Below are 23390 nucleotides of genomic sequence, written 5' to 3'. Positions count from 1 at the left end.
ACAGAATCAGGCTAGGCTTATAATTTCCCCAGGGCAGATAGCCTAGTATGAACCTATGATATTGGCCCCCCTTTGAATGACACCAAAAACTATACCAGTTACTAAGCCAGTTACTGAAGTATGTTTTGCTCATACTGTAGAAACATCCTTGGGAGAAGGTAGATTGCTGCTTAGTGCTGGGTTCCTATCTGCCTGGGATACACACTCTGAGAGCTCTGTCATGTCTCTCTCTCTCTATATAGTCCATTGAGGGACATCTCAAATCACTGACAACCCATATGTACTATGACAGAGTCATACTGGTACTTTTTGTTAAAGGACTTGAGTGCATGTGTGATCTGACAGATCGTGACACCAGACGAGCAAATAACAGTCTCTCTTTCCTTGCTCAGCCTAGTAGGAGGTACATCTACATGTTTTACATTAGAGTCGCCTGTAAGTAGAGTGTTTGGTTGGGTAGATGCCTGTTTTGTGGGCTTAGCATCTGTGATGGAGACTCCTTGTGCTATGTGAGAAGTTGGGCTTAACTTGCTAAGTGTGCTTTGTGCATGTGTTGTGTTTCGGAGGTCCTTGAGGTTTAGACAAGTTAATCTTCAGAACCTCACCTTTTGCTGTATTGTGTTTGTTGTGATGGCCTTGGTGAGATGTGGTGTATGGTGAATTACTAACAATTTAGGTGTCTGTCTGAGATTTTTGCCTCCAAGAACATTATACATGTACATCTCTCACACTAAGATAATGTACCATATAGTGCTTTTCCCTTTTAAAAACTTTAATTTCTGAAAACGCAACCATGGTGATGGAACTTCTGAAGTCTTTAAGATCAAGTCCAAAAAATGCCCTAGCTTTATTTTTCCATTTCTCGTGGCTGGCTTGGATCTCTTCTGAAACTTTGACTGCGCAGTGAACAGGTGCTTTTTTGTTCCTGTGCCAGGTGGATGGTGTCATAATGCACATTTTGATGGCAGTTGGAAGACTATTGGAGACCATCAGCTCTGCAAAATTTTTTTCTTTTCTTTTAACTCACGGTTGCTTAGTCAGACTTGCATGCAAATGATATAAACATGAGGTTCATGCAAGCCAACATCAAGCAATGGAAAATAGATTTTGCATTTCTTTGGAGTTGATCTTTAAGTAGAAATCCATCTGTGAGTATTAAAAAATGACTGGGAGATGTCAAAAACATGTGATCACAGGGTGTTGCACTCATTATATGGCACAAGTAACTCATGCATTCATCATGGGGTATCTTCCAGTCCTGAGAGCTTGAGGTCAGGAAAGAACTAATTACCAGTAAGGCCCATTGTGACCTTGAATCCAGCAGCAGAACCACTGCAGAGGGCCCGTTAACAAATGATGTGATGAGTACTCGGTTCACCTTACTTTTTCAAGTCCGATGCATCTTCATTAATGCACTGGTGAGTAGAATATAAATTGTTCAGTTATATCATGGTGTAAAATGTACAAGTTGCTTACAAAATCTTAAAGGCTTTTTTGTCATGTGTTTGCTCCAAAGTACGTTAATGTCTGCATTTGTTTACAAGAGTATCCCACATTTGTTCTACAGAGTTATATGTGACTGGCAAAGCCTGTTGTGTGTTGTCTTTTGTCCCTCCTACCATACATGGGTAGAAATGCTGTTTGAGTGTGCTTTTGCAGTTTTCATTGTAGCTTCATCATGGTTTTACATGCCACAATTAGTGGTAACTATGCAACCTATTCTCTCTCTTCTTCTTCCCTAGTGTACCCTGGAGGTGCTTTTTGTTTTGTTATTCTTTCTAATGAGTTTTGGTTTTAAAAGGACATCTGTAGTACAAGTAGAGGTGACATTGGAAGTTATTAAAAAATGTTTCAGCAAAATATATAAAACCTCCAGTAAGTGGTTTTTAGAAGTGTATTTAAATTGTTTTCTTGGTCTAAAGTGACTGTTTCTGGGTGGCCACAGTGGTGCAGCGGTTAGCGTTGCCACCTCACAGCAAGAGGTTCTCCGGTTCGATCCTCGGCTGAGGTGCCTTCTGTGCGAAGTCTGCATGTCCTCCCTGTGGTCGCGTGGGTTTCCTCTGGGTTCTCCGGTTTCCTCCCACATCCCAAAGACATGCTGTAGGTGGATTGGACACACTAAATTGGCCCTAGGTGTGAGTGAGTGAGTGAGTGCATGTGTGTGCCTTCTGTGGAAGGTTGGGCGCCGAGCTGGCAACTCGACACTGTAAAACTCCACTGCCAATCATGAGCGGATGGTGATCCGCTGTGGTGACCCCTAACCGGGAAAAAGCCGAAATAAGAAGAATAAGAGTCTAAAGTGACTGTTTCTAAGTGTGTGCTAAAGCAATTGGCCATTGATTCAATGCATTTGGAATGAAATCAGTACTTCCAAATCAGAGGTCATACTTCTTTTCTTGAGAAGAGAGTGGCTTGATCTCCACATATGGGAAAGGCGATAATGGCTCCTGTTGTGGGCAGGAGTTTAAGTATCTTGGGGTTTCGGAGCTTGACCCGTATATAGTGCTTTTTTTTAGGTAATGCCAAACTTCCAACATAGCAAATCAAAACCAAGAAAATCTAACTGTATTACTGCTCAATGCTAGGAGTCTAAACAAAAACTCTACTACCTAGAAGCTCTCTTCACCTTAGAGAATGCTGATTTCTGTGCGGTCTCTGAGATGTGATTTAAAGCCACAGAGAGCACACCAACAGTGCAAGGTTATAATGCCTTCCATACATTTAGACCAACTACTTCACGGGTAAGGACTAAAGGTGGAGGGGTGTCTATTTACATCAAAAATAAATATACTTCAAGGCTGGTCAAACAGGACAATGCACTTGAGCTGCTCCATGTTCAAATCACCATAGGCAAAATCCAATACCACTTCCTTGCAAGCTATAGGTTCCCCTCTATGTCCCAGGAAGCCTATAATATGTTTTTAAACTTAGTAGAAACGCTAGCCATCCAACCCAATACCTTATTCGTGGGTGATTTAATTACCTCACTGTTAACTGGGAATCCTGTATGACACCAAATGTACAGGCACAGAGATTCCTGGACTTTGTAAACACAAACTCCCTGGACCAGATAGTCAGTACACCAACCAGGGATACAGCCATACTGGATTTGGTCCTCACTAATATGGGAGAATGCTGCACACCCCCTACTGTAATGTCTTCCCTGGTAGGCTCAGACCACAAAATGGTTTCCTTTGCAGTAGAAATAATACCTGGACCCCCAGCTAAACATGCAACATTCTAGAACTACTCTTAGGCTAACCTCCTGCTATTAAGTGATAACTTGGCAACATTTCAAGCCCCCGTAAACCCTGAGAACAGTGGTACCTAGCAGAACTTTTCACAGAAACCCTGTACTAGCATGTTAATAGCTACGTAGAAGCAGCTACACCCACCAAGAAGAAGTACAGAACTAACTCAAAAAAACAAGCCACCCTGGTGAAATCACAAAATCAAAAGGCTGTATAACAGAAGGAAAAAAAACATGGCAAAAACTAGGAGGTGCAGCACCCAGCAGGATAAAAGCACTGTCCTCAAACTAAACAGCTCGGAGGACAAAGTCTACCAAAACCAAATTTGAGGTAAGCTTGGTCTCCCAGGCCAAGAACAGTCACAAATCATTCTTTAGCTATGTCTGCAACCTGAAAGGCAATACACAACTGTGCAGAGCTCATTGAAAATGGAGCCATCTATACTGAGCCATAAGGTATAGCAAATCTCCTAGTTGACAAATTCAGCTCCAACTAGCTCCAACTTTACCCCTCTCTCGCCCTCAACCTTCCCTCAGGAAGTACTATCAAATATAACTCCTGTTATCACTAGGGAACAGGTCCTTAATGCTGTACACTGCATCAGTGGGCCCAGACAGTATCCCAGGATGCCTTCTAAATAGCATGAGAAATGACCTATGAGGGTCTCTGGAATTACTATTTAACTGTAGCCTCCAAACAGGCTTTGTGTCTCATGAATGGAGAACAACAACATTCATCTCTCTGCACAAAAGTGGACCAACTGCAGACCCATAAGTCTCACTAGTCCTATATGTAAAAACTGTAGGAGGAATTATCATGGAAATGATTGGTAGAGATATAATAAAGCCACAGAAACTGGACCCAACCCAGTTTGGTTTCACCAAGGGCAGATTATGCCTACTCAGCCTGGTGGACTACTTTGAGAAGGTAACCAAAGGAATGGATTAGGCAAAAATGGTTCACACTGCCTACCTTGACATGGCCAAGGCATTTAACACATTACCCCACTCTGGCATTGTACAAACTCAAGAGGTTAGGTACAAACACGTATGTCACCTGGTAGATAGCCAACTGGCTCGCAGACAGTACCCAGGAAGTTAGAATTGGGGAGTCCACTTCTACAAAGAGGCCAGTCACAAGTGGAGTCCTTCAGGGATCAGTCCTTTGACTGCTGCTTTTTGGTATTATCTTCTCAGAAGTCAAGGCCAACGTCAAGTGTTCTCTGGCTGACTAAATTTGCAGATGATTGTAAATTAGGAGCTGTCATTGAAACCCACACTGACACAAATGTTCTCCAAGATGGGCTGACACAGACAAACAACTAGTGTCAGAGCCGTGGATTAAAACTAAAAGAAATGCATAATAGTATCCTTTGGGAAGTCATCCACCCCTGGTAAGCATCATATTGACAAAACACCCCTTAGAGTTGACCCAGTAGTCAGGGACTTAGGGACACTCATGGATAGTAATCTAGCCTTTGACTGTCACGTGTCTGCAGTAGTGAGGAAATCATTCTGTGTTGCCCAACTTGTAAACAAAGGTATGGCATCTAAGTCCAAGGAAGTCACTGTCCCACTGTATTTAGCATTCTTCAGACCTATCATTGAGTACAGTGCCCCTTTTGGTATGTAGCTAACCAGGCATGTCCAACAATTGGAATGTCCACAGAGGTTCCTCACTAAAAGAATACAGGGAGCAAGTAAAATGGCCTGTGCAGACTGCCTCAAGGCCTTCTTGTATTCTGTCTCCTACAGGCTTTTGAGGGGAGATCTATGTCTGGCATACAGGACATTGTCAGACGCCACTCTGATGGACCTCTTGCATACCCACAAAACAAACAGCACCAGAATTACTTGTTCTAAAGACTTCTTTCCTTTGCTATAAATAAGACTTGCTGGAGAGACAGGTATGTATCCCAGAGACTACCCCGTCTATGGAATAGGCTCCCCATCAGTGTGAAGCAGAGATGTCCTTCTATTCATATGCTGCTGTATTCATGACATCAGAGAGTTTGCTCCGGTGAACTCTCGAACGTCTGGCCATTATGCAAAAGTTAAATGCTACCACTAGGGTGCGCGCAGCGTCCTGCGCCTCTTCTCTGATGTCCGTTGTAAATGGATGTCTGATATAAAGTGGATGTCAGCACACATCCACCTCAGAACATTTCTGCCACCTGTGTGACTACCATCTCCGGTCATCGCTTTATCGGAAGAAGCGTTTTTCTACATCCGACTCCAGATAAGTACCCCATAGGGGTTTTCTAATCTTTACTTGCGACTGCTTTGGGTTTCATGTCAGGTAGGAAGAGCACGTGTAGGTGTGGAAGGCAAATTCCACATAAGGATTCGCATGAGCTTTGCCTATTCTGTCTAGGCTGAGAACATGACCATACCATGTGTAGTATTTGTTAGACCTTTGTCCCCAAAACCCTTAGAAGCCATCTTGCAGCTTTGAATTTGTACCTTGAGAACCAAAGGCTTAAACGTGTAGCCACACATATGGACCCGATGTCGGAACCCTCAGTAGAGCCCCCCAGTCAAGAAGGCCAGAAAGAGCAGGCCTGAACAGGCCTGAACCAAATGCTGTGCCCTCCTTTCCAGCCGTACATCTCGAGGCCATTGAAGGCTCTGAGTCCTCGGAGCTTCCTTTGGTAAAAGGCCTGGTGGAAACTATTCTGTTGCCAGAGGTCACATCCCGGAGGTAAACTCAGTCGCTGAGGGGGAACCTAGGCTCATTATTTCCGAGGAACTGCATGAGGTTTCTCAGATTGTAGTTCACGAAGATATAAAATCGGACGTCGTGGAGTGCAGACCGGCGTCAGGCCCTCCTACCCTCCACCGTTTTTCTCAACCGTCTCCAGCAGATTCTCATAGGAAGAGAAAACAGAAGACTAAGCATATTTCCCAACCTCTGTCTTCTCCGAGCATTGAACAGCCCCCAGACTGGCAGGCCTTTACCCAAGGCCTGCTCAGCACTTTCCTAGCCTTACGTCAGGGCCTGATCCCTACTCAGGCCCCTTTGACCTTTACCCCCAACAGAGCAATCCCTGATGATCCCTCTGCAAAGAGGATTTTTCAGAGGATGATGGTGAATCCCTCACCTACTCCTCACAAATGGCTTCTCCCCTGAGATGTGCCTCCCCAGAGGAGGAATTCAATGGCACAGATTCCCCAGGCGAAGATCACTAAGATGCAAGATTTCTTTAAATGGGATAGCAGCCAAGTCACTGAGACTCAAAAAAGATGATATGAGTTTCACCAATTGGAGTCTCCTAGCCCTTCTGCTGTGCCCCCTGTACACCCTGCTTTTCTGGATGCATTCATGGCTGCTTCTAAAAATCCTTCTTTACAAGTCACAGCCCCCAGGCATCCTGACAAGGTGCCTGAGGCAGCAACCTTTCTCTACAAGGCTCTTGCTGCAGATCCAGCAGTCATTACTGTGACCATGGACAAAACTTCCAAATTGCTCTCCTCCACTTCTCTTTTGCCCTCTGATAAAGAGAGCAAGATGATGGAACACCTGGGAAAGAAGGTTTACACTTCTGCCACCTTGGCTGTAAGAGCCATCAGCTGTCAGACACACATGGTAAATGTGCCCTGGCTCTCATGGCAGATGTAACAAAACAATTGGAAGAACTACCAGATTCTTCTGCTAAGGAGAAGGTATCTTCCTTCATGAGCTCTTGCTCCCAGGTTACAAAACATTCTGTCAAGTGCAGCTACAATGGTGTAGAAGCCTCTGCTAGAGTTGCTGCCTCAGGCTCTGTCATCAGGAGGTACTTATGGCTGAGACTGCAACCTCTCCATGATATTAAATCCAAATGCCTGGATGCACCTCTGGACAACAGTCACCTGTTTGGCGCAGCAGCTGCTGATCTCTTCAAAGCTCTCTGAACCAAAGGGAAGGAACTGCAGGAACTGAGACATATCTTTGTCTCTCCAGTACCTAGTTTTCAGAGGAATTATCCAACTAAAACTTCATTTGTGAGAACTTCTGGCAAGAGACCTCAGGAAAAAAACCAGAAAGAAACACAGGAAACAGACCCCAATCAAGCCTGCCTACATCACTCCTCCCTCTAAACAGCCCTTTCAGGGAAAACCTGGTAGTATGTGACTACCAGGCTCCTACCTCAGACACCCCTCTTTCCATGCGCCTCTCCCTCTGTCTTCCCACTTGGAAGTGGGTTACCCAGGACTCCTGGCCACTCTCAATCATAAAACAGGGATACTTCATGTCCTGGGAGGCTAGACCCACCTCGAGACCAAATACCTGTCTTCCCACCAGTCTTGCAAGAACTCCTTGCTCAAGGAATCATTCAGAAGGTACCCACCTTGGCAAGAGAAAGAGGATTTTATCCAAGACTGTATCTGGTCCCCAGAAAGGAAGGCCCTGGAGGCCTAAACTGGACCTATCCCACCTCAACACCTTCCTCAGAGTCCCCTCCTTCAGGATGCTCTCTCTCCCTACTCTCCTACCCCTGATCCTTCCTCAGGCTTTCCTAGTTCCTTAAAGATGCCTAATTACACATCACCATTCACCCACTTTTCTGGAGGTACCTCCACTTCTTAGTGGACTCTGCGCACTTTCAATTCTGTGCTTTACCCTTTGCTCTTTCTACAGCACCAAGGGTATTTACAAAATGTTTGGCCCCAGTCATGATATTCGCCCGAACCAAAGGAATACAGCTTTTCCCTTACTTAGACAACATCCTGATCCAGGCTCCCTCAAGTTCCACAATCCTACAAACACCTGAGTTTCACCATCTCCCTGCAGTCAGGTCTAGGATTTACTGTAAACCTCAAATAACTTCCCTGATACCCTCCCAAAATCAGGTGTTCCTAGGGTGTTGAATTCGGACAAGGGAAATGATGGCTTGCCTACATCCAGACAAGAGTGTGATGCTCACATCTTATTTTGAGGGAGTTCTTCTCCACAAAGCCATCTCAACCAGGGAATTCCTCAGAATCCTAGGGTTTATGGCCCCAACTATCCCATGGTCCCCTTGGCAAGGCTCCACATGAAGTTTCAGTGGTATCCAAGTTCAATCTGGAAACAGCACTTGCACCGACTAGAAGTCATGATTACCATGCTGCTGTGCCTGACCAGGGAACTCAAATAGTGGATCTCCCATATTCAGAAGAATCCTAGCCTGCCCCTACAGCCCATACCTCCCAACCAGGATCTCTTCACAGATGCCTCGGACAAAGGCTGGGGTGCAACCCTAGGAAACTGGAGAGTGAGGAACACATGGACCCACACCCAGCAGAAGGAGCACATCAATATCAAGGAAATGAGAGCCCTGATATTGGCCTTGGGAATTTTCCAGGATCACTTTTTACCGTTCAAGGTGGTACACAGGCAATACCATTGTGCTGTGGTACATCAACAAATGGGGAGGGCAAAGTCCTCCCTCCTGTGCAGACTAGCACTGCAGGCTTGGGAAATCGAGCTGAGGAAACAGATCCTTCTCCAAGCAGTTTATATCCCTTCTGCAGAAAATGTGATGGGAGATTCACTGAGCAGGACCATGACCCTGTCTCTCAAATGGTTCAGAAACACATCCCTGTTCAGGACTAGGTCCATCAATGAGGTATCCCAGATGTAGATCTCTTTGCCTCCCCTATGAGCAAACGGCTCCCGACCTTCTGTTCCAGGGTACCTCACTCAGAGGCTTAGAAGGTGGATGCTGTCTTGATTTCTTGGAAGGGGATGTACATCTATGCATTTCCCCCATCCTTCTCATACAGAGAGTCCTGCTGAAAACTCAGAAGGAACAGCCTCAAATCTTGCTGGTGACTCCCTATTGGCCAAGGCAGCCCTGGTTCCCTCTTCTGTTTCACCTAGCCAAGGGTAATCACCACAAGTTACCCTGCCAAATGGACCTACTCATACAGGACAAGGGCACACTCCTACACCCCCAACTGTCCACTGTGAGCCTCGCACTGTGGGTGATAGGGTGCTGATTCCCCTCAGACACCTGTTCTCAGAGGATGTGATTCAGGTTCTGCAGGATGCCAGAAAACCGACTACTAGAAAATCCTACCTGTCAAAATGGAAGAGATTTTCATTGTGGTGTATAAAAAACAACCTGAAAACTTCCACTGGTCTTGTCTTAATCTGTGTGACCTTATGAAGTCTGGATTATCTTATTCCTTCATTAAAATACATTTGTCTGCCATCTCTGCATGTCTGCCTTTAGTACCTCCTCTAGCTTCTAGGTTAGAAGTCAAACTCTTTCTGAGAGGAGCACTTCATCTCAGACCCCCAAGAAAACCCATCCCCCCCTTGGGATCTCAACTTTGACCTGAAGAAATTGACACTTTCACCTTTTGAGCCAGCAGAAGATTGCTCCCTCCAACACTGCACCTGGAAGACTATCCTCCTGGTGGCCATCACATCAGCCAGAAGAGTCTGGAAACTCCAGGCCCGTATGGCAGACTCTCCCTTCACCGTCTTCCACAAGGACAGGGTATGCTTGCGTACTAACCCCTCTTTCATGCTCAAAGTGGTCACTGAGCTGTCTTTAAGTCAAACTATAAATCTGCCAGCCTTTCTCCCCTATCCGCAGGACAAGGCAGAGAGGATACTTCATTCCATAGACGTTCACATACAGCTCAGGTATTACTTGGCCAAAACCAAATCCCTACGCAAACCTGACAGGCTCTTTGTCTCTTACCACCCAGGAGCCCTGGGTCAGCCTGTTTCCAAGCAAACCATATCCTCTTGGATATCTGAAACTATTTCATGCTGTTATACTACTCATGGCAAGTCTCTCCTAGCCCCAGTTAGGGCTCACTCTACCAGGGCAGTATCCTCCTCTGGGACATTCCTTAAAGAATTAGACACAGCTGCTATCCTCAAAGCAGCTATATGGTCCACTGTTCACACTTTCACTAGGCACTACAAGTTGTACTTGGTTTCTAGAGCCAGGGCAGGATTTGACAGATCCATCTTCCATGGGTTTGTGGAAAGTGCTTCTGGTTCACCTCCCTTCCATGGGACCAGAGCTTTTGCACTCTCCCTGATGTCATGAATACAGCAGCATATGAATAGAAGGACGTAGTATTGTTGTGTAAGAACTTACCATAACCTTAGATGTCCTTCTCTTCTATATGCTGCTGTATAGTTTCCCACCCAGCCTTCCCTCTCATACTTGCCTGACTCCTGACCCCTGGATTACCCACTCACGAGTCGCCGACTCCGGCGACATTCAGTCCTATGGTGGATGCGTGCTGACATCCACTTTATACCCAACATCCGTTTACAACCAGTGTCCGAGAAGAGGCGCAGGACCTCCCGTGCACCCTAGTGGTAGCATTTAGTTTTTGTGTTTTGTTACAAAGACGTGAGTCTGGAGCATTTCTCCCCGGGCCTCCTCTGAAAATTGGCTTTGTTCCAAGTTGGACTTTCCCAGTTAACAGATGTTAAATAAAAAATAAAGTGTAACGGCCAGACGCTCGAGAGTTCACCGGAGCAAACTCCCCGATGTCGTGAATACAGTAATATGTAGAAGAGAAGGACACCTAAGGTTATCGTAAGTTCTTACACAACAATGCTTTCCTCCCTATACCAGTTGGACAATTGGATGGGGCATTGGAAATTCGTCACTGGTTTGGCACCTATGTCTCTAATAGAGACAGGCAACCTGTAAATGTTTCCTCTCCCAAACCCCTGCTTACACTAGTCAAGGGTATCAGAACTTTTCAGAGATTTGGGATGCGTGGCTAGGCTAGGCTTAAAAAGACCCTTGCAGTAGTTAGCCTGGTAAACCCCTATGAACCTGTATGGGTACAGCAGCAGTACTGCAGATGTATTGGACAGTGCTGGTGAAGAGAGAGTGCTGATTCAGAGCATCTGTCTGAATTTACCAGTTTTTCTTCTTATCCTTACCTGTGATCATGGCTGAAAAGATGAGATCTGGGACACAAGCTGATGAACTGAGGTAGCGGAGTTCACGGTCTGCGACAGAGTTTGGATCTTAGATTACAGCTGCTGCTTATCTATGTTAAAAGGAGTCAGTTGAGGAGGTTTGGGCACCTGCCTAGAAAGCCTTGTCATTGTCGTACAAGAGAGGTGTGCCATACATGTCCTTTTGGGAGGAAATCTTTGCTCAGACAAACATGTTAAAGGATGGATGGATGAATGGGCATTTTAATGTTACAGGATTTTTGCTTGATCTTAAGTATAAAAAATACTACTGTGTTGCAGGTAGATTTTAAAAGTAGATTGAGGTAGTATGGATTTGCATTAATGTTTTTTTCCCCTACAGGGAATTTTGGGAAGTGGTCCATTCATTTTCTGATGAGCAGAAGAGACTGTTTTTGCAGTTTACAACAGGTACAGACCGTGCGCCTGTGGGAGGACTGGGAAAATTAAAGATGATTATAGCCAAAAATGGCCCCGATACTGACAGGTATAATTTGTCTAGTAAATGCATAACATTAGAAACCTTTGTTTTCCTTATTTTTTGTTTGTGCTTTTAGGGTTCAAGTGCTGATTTTATAACATTTATGGAAACTGGACTTGTTTCACTCTTTGTGGAGAAAACACATTTTGTAGTGTCTGTTTTGTCTGTCCTTTATTTTTCATCTTCGAAAGTGGAAATGTGTTGTTGAGTAAATTATGAATGGGCTTGATGTTCTGTAATGGTGGTCTTTTTGATACGTGTACATGAGATTAGCTAGAATGGGTATCTAATGTTGAACATGTAAACCTGCTAGGCACAACTGCTTCTTTTCAGCTTGACTTAGGAGCACCAGTTAAGTGACTTGCAGTAGACAAATGGAGACTGACAGAATAATTTCCAGGTGTACAGGACAAAGCTTAACAGCTCATAATTATAATCATTTGTGGTAAAGCTACCAGACCGTGATCTATGTTAGAAGACATTCAAGCCTTTCATAATTTTAAGTCTGATTGTGTGCTTTATCAAGCCTTTTTTCAGTCGAGTAGTGTGCATGTGTGTATATACATATATATGTGTGCATGCGTGTATATATTATATGTATATATTTATCTATTGTAATGTTGAGAAAATCACTTTTTTTTTACATTTTTGCACTGAGAATGAGACATCTTTGTTGGAACATGGGCAGCCTTATCCCATGAAGAAATTTACAGAATCACTTACAAAGGAGCCGTTTTCTAATATCGTGAAAACTGTGTTGCGTCATGATGTTTTATTCAGTTTTTTTCTTGAATGGATGACCAGAGATCAGTAAATAAGCAAATTACTGCAATTAACAGTAGTCAGGAATGTATGCTGCTATCCTTTTGTGCAGGAGGCTGTGGGTTCTATTCCCACATCAGGTGGATAGACTGCTGATACTACAGTGCAGTATGGGTTGGGGCTGTACTCTTGAGAGTCTTGTCCTTCGGACGAGATGTTAAATAAGAGGTCACATCTGTGAGAGTTGGTGGTAGCTCAAGTGGATATAGATATAAAATATCCCATAGCACCTGTCAAAAAGAGTATAGAAAGTCCCCCGACGCCCTGGCCAAATTTTCCCTTTAGTATAAATACCATGTCAGGTCTCCCCTGAAAAAAGGTCACTAGCCTATTGGGACTAACCCAGTCAACAAAAGGCAAAAAAAAAAAAAAAAAAAAAAAAAAAAGTGGAATACCACAAATCTTAGTAGAAATAGTTGGAAGTAAAAGATATGTCTACAGAAGGTATATATTTGCACCAGTGATAATGGAATCAGCATGTGGGAAATGACAAGAAGAGGTGAAAGGCTGGAGTAACAGTTGCATATAAATAATTTTTTCCCTTTTCTCAGTCTTCATCTTTAGATAATGTCATTTGCTTTGAGAAATTTACTCCCCATGGTTTAGTTTTGAGTACCTGCAGTAAACCTCCCTTGCCAGTCTGGAGAGAGAGATTTTCAGTACAAGCGACATTTAGTTGCAGCCCCTAGTTTTCAAACCTGATTTTCTGCCTACTCAGTATCTCCAGATATTTTCTTCTGTACACTACTCATTTGGATTCTGTACTAGTAATTAGGTTTTCTAGGCTGGAGGAGCTATTTTACTCTAAAACCTTTTAGCCAGATTTTTGCTCCTGGTTATTGAATACATGTTTGTGATCTTTTGAGTCTTCAGGCAAGATGTAAAGCATTTACTTCCCTGACCTTTACAGAGTACATATGTTCATAAATACTGCTTCATTTTAAGTTTAGCTGTCCTCCACAAAATGTTTTGTTGTAGTTTCAGTTTTGCTTTGGTTATTTATTTCCCACTAAACTGTGGCCAGTGGTGTACTTTTGCTGTTATTACCCTAGCTGCTGCAGCATTACATTATGTGTTTTTAAAACTGTTGAATGTAATCTATTGAAAAACATTTTCTTCTTAGAATATCTTGCAATGCGTAATTGTTTAGTGTACAGTAAATAGTGAACTGTGGACAGGGTAATTTACATTCTGCAAGAGCACTTGTTTTACAGCAATACTTTTGTTTCTTTAAAAAAAATCAACAATTGTAATTCATTCTGATCTTTTTGAGTAACAGCAAAGTTAATTAGTTGTTTATTTTGACATTTGGCCCAGTCAAGCTGTTAATTATAATAGCAGAAGGCTGCAGCTTGCTCAGTACTTATAAGGGTTTATGTTTATCATAATATGTACCAGACTACCATTTTGCATTAGACAAAATGACTGATCCAGCATGCAGAGGGCCCTGTACCTCCTTTCATGTCAGATAGACTCCCTCCTATGAGTGTCATCAGCTGGCACCATCTTTAGTACCTTCTTGCCATATTTCACAGAACTGTATGAGCTGCTGCTGTCAATCAGTCAGCACAGCCTGCATCCATGGATAAGTACCCTGCTGGAGAATATGTTCTTCTGTTGTGTCTTGCCAGTTCGGTAGGCTACAGGACTTAGATGCCCGAGTCTAAGAAGAGAAAGTTAGCTGTATTAGTTAAGGGAAGCAAATCTCACATAAATGTTGTCACGATGAGTGCCTTCTGCTTGGGTCTGGAGAAGGGCGTACTCTTATTCCTATTGTGCTATCCTAGAACTGTCAACTGGAACTGTCAAAAGGCGTAGGGCTAAATCTTTTCTACTCTGATTGACTGGACATCAGTTAAAATCACTCCTCACCTTCTGCACAAAAAGGAAAATTATTTGGAGAACCACCTGAAAGAAAGTGCATTGGGAGGCTATCAGCAGTTTGAATTTTGTGGCCTCCCTAATGTTAGCATGATGCTTTTGCAGCCGGTACTAGGCATCTTTTAACACAGACATGCAGAGGCCACCACAGTTCAGATAATGGCCTTGTAGGCTGGATTCATTGTATCGTCAGTCCTGATGCCTCTTCAGGAGTTTCAGGTTCCTATGCCTGAATTCCAGCAAGCAAAGGAGAGGAGACAGCCCCACTCTATTTTATATGAGGATGCCTACAGTGATAGTATTGAGATCCCTGCCCATGACCCAAGTCTGCCAAGGCAGTCTTCATTTCCACACAGAGCTAAGCAGGTCAGTCTTGTGTAAATGTCTGCTAAGCTTGCTTTAACCTTTCCTGAGTGCACCCTCTCCCCTCTCCACATCCCAGGTGTAGAATAACAGGTGTGTTGTACCTTTAAGAAGCATTTTCTAAGATATGTGTGTGCATATATATACCAAGCATGTGTTAGCTTTAGTGCCATTTTGAAGGTGCAGCCATAATGTTAACGTGTGTGCATGATAGCTAATCTATAAGTTAGTTACTTACCTTCATTTATGATGTGTTTGCATACAATAAAGCTGCTTGAACAAGAATGCTCGTCTGTTTTATCCTGACCTGGCAAGCGGTATGGTGTCAGAAGTGGGATTGCAAAGACTGTTCTTCAGAGCCATGAGGTGCAGAGGTAATGGCGAAGGCAAACAAAAAGAACCAAGAGTGAAAAAGGGCCAGGGAGAAGTCAAAGGTAAAGGGCATCATGTACAAATGATTTATTTATTGAAAGGTTAAACAGAGCAGTACAAGGGCACAAAACGTATTGTTAAGCAAGTGAATAGTACAGAAAAGTTTATTAAGCAAACAAGAAACAGAAAAGAGCTCATTAATTAGGCAAAATGTTTGAAACAGAGTTATTTTATTGAAACGAGCATTAGAAAAGTACATAATGGGTTCAGAATTGCCCAGATTTGTAAAACGAGTGTGTTTCGAGTTAAAATGAGCACAGGAAAGTATAATGGGCATGAAAAGAGATCAATTGAACAAAACTAATATAACACAAGGACGTAAAAGGCACATTAAGAGATTAAATGAGTGAAACAACTCTAATAGAAAGGGCGGAAAAGGGCACATTGAGTCTAAATAAAGCCAAGGCGATTTGCATGTGTTTTGGGCAAATTACTGCGTTTGGTAAAAATTGGTACTTCTCATTGACTGAAGCCTACAATGGCATAACTAGAGTTTTTTGAAATATCTCAGTGTGTAAAAGTGCTTACAGTGTGTGGTTATTGCTATGCATTAATTCTGAAGAGTGTGTTTTGTGCAAAGTGCAACTGTTTCGTGAAGTGCAGTCATTTCAAAAAGTTTCTTGTACCTGGATGTGTCTGTTCAGAGTACCAACATTGTAGTGCGTCTCTTGCACTATACAGAGTTGTTTGGCAAAGTGCAGCAATCTTAGGGAAAGTCCAGTGTACTGTGTATTTGCAAAGTGCAGTTATTTTCAGTTGTTTCTCACTCTGAGTTTCTTCTGCCCAATATATTCACAAATCGCAAGTACTTCAAAATGGTTTTATTCGCAAACTGCCATTACTTCTAAAAAGTTTATTCGAAAAGTGCCATTACTTTGAAACAGTAAAGTGCCATTATTTCCAGATAGCTTATTTGCAAATTGCAATTACTTCGAAGCAGTTCATTCATAAAGTGCCAATGCTTCAAGATAGTGTATTCGCAAAGTACAGTTACTTTGAAATGTGCTCAGTTTATTCACCCTGTGAAGCTGTTCGAAATGTTTTTTAAAATGATGATAAATGACTTTGGCAGTAAATTCTTGATAAATGGCTTTAGCATTAAGGCGATTGCAAGACAGAGGCTCATACGGTAAAATAATGATAAACGACTTTAGCATTTTCCCTTTACAAGATAAACATCTCTTATAGTAAAAATAATTTCAAGGCAAGTGGCTTTACAGTAAAGAGATTTCAAAGTGTTGCAGTGCCCAGGAAACTTATTTCATGAAATTCAGTTGTACAAAGGCTCATTGTGTTGTTACAAATACTGGCATAAATTTCAAGTACGTGTATGTACAGGTGTGTGTTCGTGCATATTTGCAAGAGTTCTCACTGAGATGTATCATTTTGGCTGACTGATTTCACAAGCCACAAGCACTTGTGTTTGATCAGAACATTGCAGATAACTGGAGAATATTTGAGCAGGAATACGATGTATTTATATAGGCAGCTTATTCTGATAATGATGCATGTACCAGGGCATTCATTTTGCTGAACCTAGCAGTGTCAAAAACAATTGAAAGGGCGCGTTCTTTTGTCTATGCACCAGCAGTGTATGAAGGTGAAGGAAAAACTCATGGTGGTGTTGTGCAGGCTGAATCAAGGGAAGACCCCCTAGTATTTAAAGTATAAATCCAGAGAAGTGTTAACCCTCAGACTAATGTTACACTAGAGAGGCATTTGTTTTACATGAGGTCAAAAGCAAGGGGTTAACTTTTGCAGCTTATATTACTGACCTGGGAAACAAAGCTAAAACATGTAAGTTTGGTGATTTAAAAAGACAAGTTAATAAAGGACAGACTTATGTGTGGTATTAATAATACTGCTGTGAGAAAGACTTTGCTTCATGACAGTGATTTAACACTGAGTAAAGCCATTGAGATTTGTCAGATTCATGAAATTACAGAAAGGCGCACAGATATGCTTGCTAGTGATAAGAGCATGGTTTGGCTCAAGAGCTCATGTAGACAGCATGCAGAATATGAGAGGCAAAAGCAGGCCTAAGCACATGGCAGCGGCAACCCCTGCACGACTTCTAAGTTTAACCCATAGTCTTCTAGCACATTCCAAGAACAGTTAAGTTAAAGGAGCATGCTTGGTGCAAAATCAAGAGTACCTGGTGCAAAACAGACGTTGTTCAGTGCAGCGTTAATGAATCAGCAAAACCTAAATCAAGCTTTAACTGTCACAGTTGTGGTGCCAACCATTTGTCTAGAAGAGAAAAGTGTATGGCATTTGGTCAGCAATGTCATAAGTGTAAGAAATAGAACCACTTCCAAAGATTTTGTAAATCAAGTAAGCCTCACACAGTTGCAAAGAAGGGTCACTCCAAAAAGCAAGTTAATCAAATAGACCTGCAACAGTCTGCTTTCTGTGTAGATGGTGTATCAGTAATTGGTGAAAAGATTAATGCGGTAGATTTATTAACAAGAAATGAAATATTTTGTACTGTCCGGATCAGTGGTAGAACCACTGAGCTTAAAGTAGACACTGGTTCAAAGTGTAATGTCAAGTCAGCAGGTATTTTTGCAAGGGTCAGAGCTGGTGAACAACTAAATATGACTAGTTGTGCGAAACTTAGAAATTCAAACAGACTGCTCAGTAGTGTGCTTTCATGTTAAGTGGCTAAGAGCTGATCTGATGTTTATCTTCTTTTATTCATCACTGATGGGTTCGGTTCCCGAGCCCTCAGAACCGAGTCATTCAAACAGACTGCTCGGTAGTGCTTTCATGTTAAGTGGCTAAGAGTTGATCTGATGTTAATCTTCTTTTATTCATCACTGATGGGTTCGGTTCCCGAGCCCTCAGAACCGAGTCGGCCTTATACCAAGCTCGCACCAGCCAAAAACTCTCGAGCTAAGCTTTTACCCATACTGTCCTGTTACCCCAGATCTCGTTTGCTGCGTAGCTGTAAAGCCGCGTCCGAGCCAAGCTCTCAGCTAAGTGTAAACTTTTGATTTTTTTTCTGGATATTGTGTCTATCTTTTATTCCTTCTTGGTATTTTTGATATTTCTTTAACTTTGAAGCATCTATAGACCCTTTTTTACCATGTTTTTTCTACCTTTTTGGTAATTTTCAGTACCATTGGTGGTACGGCTTTTCTCCCTACCTTTGTGGTATTTCTTAAATATCATCGCTGGTATTTCTTCCATTTCCACCTGTCTTTGATATATATTTAGATATAAATATAGTAGAACTCTTTACCTTAATTTACTTGTGTGTGTATTTTTGCTCATGATGTCTGATAAAAAAGGCACGTCTGGGTTTAAGCATTGTGCTTCTTGTAAGGGAAAACTGCCCAACATGATTCCCATGATGACTGTGTTTGTCTGGGGGTGCCCCATCTTTCGATGCAACCCCTTTGTGTGATTTGCCAATTTTAGTCAGCGCACCTTGAACGAGCACAAAAACTGATTCTGAAGGGCCTCCTTAAACCGCCCCTTTCAGAGGCCCTTTCTGTGATGGAGGTCTCATTCCCTCCAGCTAAAGATAAGAAAAGGTCCCACTCTGTCCCCTCTTCACCCTCGGGTGACCAGGGCAAGTCTGTAAAGTCTAAAGTACCAAAATTGTCCTCAGAGCACCGACCAGGACTGTTCCTATATTGGCACCTGCTTTGGTTCCAGTACTGTCTACGGCACAAACTACTGATTTTCCAAAGGTTACTAAAGCTTCGGCACAGAGTGCTGCTTTGGCACAGTGCACGCTTTCGATGCCTACCTCTGCAGTTCCATTTACTGTTGAACCTTCTGTGTCGGCTCAGAGTGCCCTTCCGGCACAGAGTCCTTTCACTGTTCAGATAATGACAATTTTGACGCCATTTCTTCCTGTCTCCAAACTTGAGACATCGATGCTGACAGATTCCACACCACGGACCCGATACTGTCCATCAACAGATCCATTTCTAGGGCAGGTTTGTAGTCCGTTCCTAGAATGACCTGACTCCCCTATCGGGAATATCCACTAGATCCACCAGGAGCCTTTCCAAGTTTGACGTGGTGCGTCTTGTGAATCAGCTGTTGACAGCCAGGAGCATACCCACTCTGTCTAGGACCCATCCACCTGCAGGACCTAGGTTGGTTTCTCCACGGACTCCATCCTACTTTCCTCCTTTGACCATGCTGGTTCCAAAGTCTTCAGCTCCGACATCTTTTTCAGAACCTCACCATTTCTGCAGCTGTAGTGGACCTCACTGGGGCTCCGGGACTGTCCCTTTGGCCTTCTTTCCCTTCTGAACCGAGTTGTCCTTTGCTCTGTAATTGGGCTGCGAGCTCTTCAACTCTGGGTATGGTTCCAAGTGTGTCTACAGTTCCACCCACGGTGCCCGGAGCTCTGTCTGCACTGATCCTGCTTGAGGCTCCACCCTCAGGAGCAGGTTTGACGGAGCGGGGTGTGACCCCGGTTCTGAGGTTGTCCTCCTTGGCTCCGGGCTCCCATCTCTCTTCGGGTGGACCTGCTTTCCGAGCTATGGAGAGGGTGCCTGCTTCTGGAAGCATTCCACCAACGTGGGAACCCTATTTTTGGACCTTTTTTTCCCCTGAGCTACAGCTGACACAAGCCACCGCCCTGGGACACTGGACAGGAAATTCGCAGGAGACTCCGTTATAGGGTGCCCCCTCTTCCGAGTCCACCTCAGAGACCCCCGCTGAGGAGCCCCCATGGAAGAGATCGTGCAAGAGGATGCACGTAGACTCCCTTGAAGAATCTGACAGAGGATACGGATTTCGATAATGAAGGGTCCCCACGGTCACCCCCTGATGGTCTCCTTTGGGAACATCCTTGAGATGTTGAAACGGGTGATTGGAAGCCCACTAACCCTTCTTCCAAGGAGTACGTTTTTCTGCAGGCCTTCCATGCCTGGCCATCTACTTCTTGGGTGACCCCTCCTGCAGACTAGATGGTACAATTCGTGGTACAGCTCGCCTGGAATAACTCTGATTCTGTTGAGTCGATCCCTCAGAGACCTGACAAGATACTGCCCCCCCCAGAGGGAGACCAACATTGGTCAAGAGGTTTACCAGTTGATGCTATGGTGAAAAATGTCACCAAAGAGAGTCGTACTGTTCATCCGCCCAATAGAGAGTCTTGGGCTGTGGGCAGATTAGGGAAGCAAGTTTTCACTTCAGCGACTTTTGCCATATGGTCTCTGAATTACTTGGTACATTTTACGAGGCTCCAAAGAGACTTGGTTTCCAAACTCTCTGAAACACTCGCAGGACAGGCGTCTGATGAAGTAAGAGACAAAGTTTCCTCGCAGGTCGCAGCCCTGAAATCTAACTCCAATTCATCCATGAGGTTGCTCTCACATGCAACCGAAGGGGCAGCTAGAGCAGCGGGTTCAGGCATAGTTATGAGACGCCATGCCTGAATGCGCCTCTGTGACTTTGCAGATCTTTCAAGTCTTCCTTCTTGAACGCATCTTCCCTTTTCGGGCCCCAAGGTGAAGGACACCCTGGCTAGGTGTGAGCAGGATGGTAAGACTGTGTCTGCCATAGGTCTACGTTTTTCTAATCCTCAACGTTCCTTTTCCAGGAACCAGAGGGGAGGAAAAATGTGGCACAGAAAATCTCAGGGTCCTTTTCGTGCCACACATGGCGATGATAACCCCAGGGGCAGAGGGGGTAACAATTCTGGAAGATGACAAAAGAAGAAAGATGCCAAAATTCTGGAAGATGCCACTATCGAGACAAAGGGGGGTCTGTGTAATCAGGGACCCAGAAATTCTTTCTCTGGGTACCCTTACCAGCACTCATGAGCAGCAGCCTGATTGCTTTCTTCTGGAAGCAGTCAGGGGACATTTCTCTCTGCACAGCGCTGTCTAGCATTCAATAATTTCTGAATGTTGGGTGCAGAAGATCATAACCAGAGGCTACACTATTCCCCTCATCACTTACCCAAAACTTCCGACAAAGCTTCCTGACATTCCACCCAGTCAGAGGGAAGAAGCAGCTGCAGAAATAAACAAGCTGTGTCAAAAAAGTCATCCAAATAATTCCACCAGACTGACGCAGATCCAAATTCTAGTCAAGATTCTTTTTGGTGCCAAAAAAGACAAGGGGACTGGAGACCAGTTCTGGATCTCAGCAGTTTGAACAAGTCCATTGCCCAGATGAAATTCCGGATGGTCACAGTTCAGTCCATTCTCCCTTTTCTAAGGGAAGGCGATTGGATGTGCTCGATAGCTCTCCGGGACACGTATTACCACATCAAAATGGACAAACGTTCCAGGAGTCTACTTTGCTTCCGGCTAGGAGCCAATCACTGCCAATTTCATGCCCTGCCATTCAGACTCTTTACTGCCCCCAGAGTGTTTACCAAGTGCATGGCAGCTGTTACAGCTCACTTGAGGCTGCAAGGATTCCGGGTTTTTCCATATTTGGACAATTGGCACCTTACTGCCCCACCAAGCATCATCTGGTAGCAGCCCTGCAGTGCATTCTTTCCCAGGCGAGACATTTGGGAGTAACGATAAACTGGGAGAAATACAACCTTGCTCCGTTTCAGAACATAGAGTTAATTGGAGCACTCTTCGACACCCATTCTTGTCTGGTGTGTCTCCCAGTTCACAGACTTCAGAGATTGAGGCTCCAGCTCTGGTTGATACTCCTGTCAAAACAAAGCCTCAGCAAGGGAGGTTCTTCAGGTTTTAGGATCCATGGCAGCTTTCATACCAATAGTGCCTCTTTCGAAACTACATAGTGGCTTCTACTAGCTCAGTGGTTTCCAAATTACTACCCTCTATGCTTTCAAATTTAGATAACCAATTGTTGCAGACAGGACCTTCTTCGGTGGATAAGGCCAGAGACAGAACTTAGGAGCCGCCCATTCCATCCTCCCCAACCCAAGGCCATTGTCACCACGGATGATTCCCTGATAGGGTTGGGGGGGGGGGGCATTTCCAGAGAAAGACAGTCCAAGGCACATGGTCCACTATGGAGGCCAACCTGCATATAAATGTTCTAGAATGGAGAGCGGTGCTGTTAGTGTTGCAAGCATTCCAATCTGTTCTTCCTTCTGGAACGATCGTAATTCAGTCAGACAACATGTCAATAGTCTGGTATATCAACAAGCAAGAAGGAACCAAGTCCTATCCCCTATGTCGACAGGCAATGAGAATTTGGCAGTGGGCAATAGCTTCCAACCGCTTTCTCACTTTCTCATAGCAACACATATAGCTGGTACTTCCAACGTGATTGCAGGCAAGTTGAGCAGATGTATTCTCCTGCCTCACAAGTGGTCCCTCAGTCCCAGCTTGGCGGCGAAAATTTGCAGCCATTGGGCCATCTTTGCTGTGACCTAATCAGCTCCCTGTTAAACAACAAATGCTGCAGCTATTTTGCCCTATTTCCCCCACAGGGGGAGTCCCGAGGGATGCTCTGATTCACGATTGGCCCACGGGACTGCTATATGCCTATCCTCCCATCCCTCTAATTCCCCAATTCATAAAGAAACCTATTCGGTTGAAATGCAAAGTGATCCTCATAGCCCCCTTTTGCCCTCGACAAGTTTGGTTCTCCTTCCTTCAGCCTCATCTGTTATGTCAACCGTGGATTCTGGACCATTTTCGGTCCTGATTTCGCACCCCAAGGGGTGGTTTCTGCACTTCTGTTAATCGCCAGACTGGATAACCTTCCCTCACTTGTACGTGACATTATCCTGGCCTCACACAAACCATCCACCAGAAGACTACATCTAGACAAATGGAAAGAGATTCTCTATTTGGTCTAAGAAAAGAAGGCTAGACCCGTACTCTGCTCCAGTTACAGCAGTCTTGCAATATCTGTCAAAATTCTTCGAAGATGGGGCTGCAGCTTCTACCATACGAGTACATCTAGCGGCTATTTCTAACTTTCATGATGGGTTGGATAATTCTCCCCTCATCTCTCTCCACTTATGCAAAACCTTTCTTAAAGGGCTCTCTCACATTAGGCCTCCAGTCAGACAACCTATAGAGCCATAAAACCTCACGTTAGTTCTTCAATCTTTAACTCAACCCCCTTTTCAACCTGCAGCAGTGTGACCTCAAATTTTTATCTTGGAAGTCCCTTTTCCTGGTAGCCATCACATCAGCCAGATGAATTTTAGAGTTTCAGGCATTATGTATTAAAAGGCCCTATTTAAACTTCCACAAGGACAGCGTATAACTCTGGACAAACCCATCTTTTCTCCCCAAGTTATTTCAGATTTTTCCATCAAT

General features: G+C 44.0%; 1 protein-coding gene across 1 annotated transcript in view; it reads left to right on the top strand.

Moving 5' to 3' along the window:
* UBE3A (ubiquitin protein ligase E3A) overlaps positions 1–23390 on the top strand; it is a 1356883-nt gene that overhangs the window by 1276644 nt on the left and 56849 nt on the right. The window contains exon 10 of the mRNA XM_044071814.1: positions 11521–11664. Within this exon, the coding sequence (XP_043927749.1) occupies positions 11521–11664 (144 nt within the window). The remainder of the gene's footprint in view (positions 1–11520; positions 11665–23390) is intronic.

Source organism: Protopterus annectens, chromosome 5.part0 (genome assembly GCF_019279795.1).
Source record: "Protopterus annectens isolate FY-2018-M chromosome 5.part0, PAN1.0, whole genome shotgun sequence".
In the NCBI taxonomy this organism is placed as follows: domain Eukaryota; kingdom Metazoa; phylum Chordata; order Ceratodontiformes; family Protopteridae; genus Protopterus; species Protopterus annectens.
This window is presented reverse-complemented; position numbering and strand designations above follow the sequence as displayed.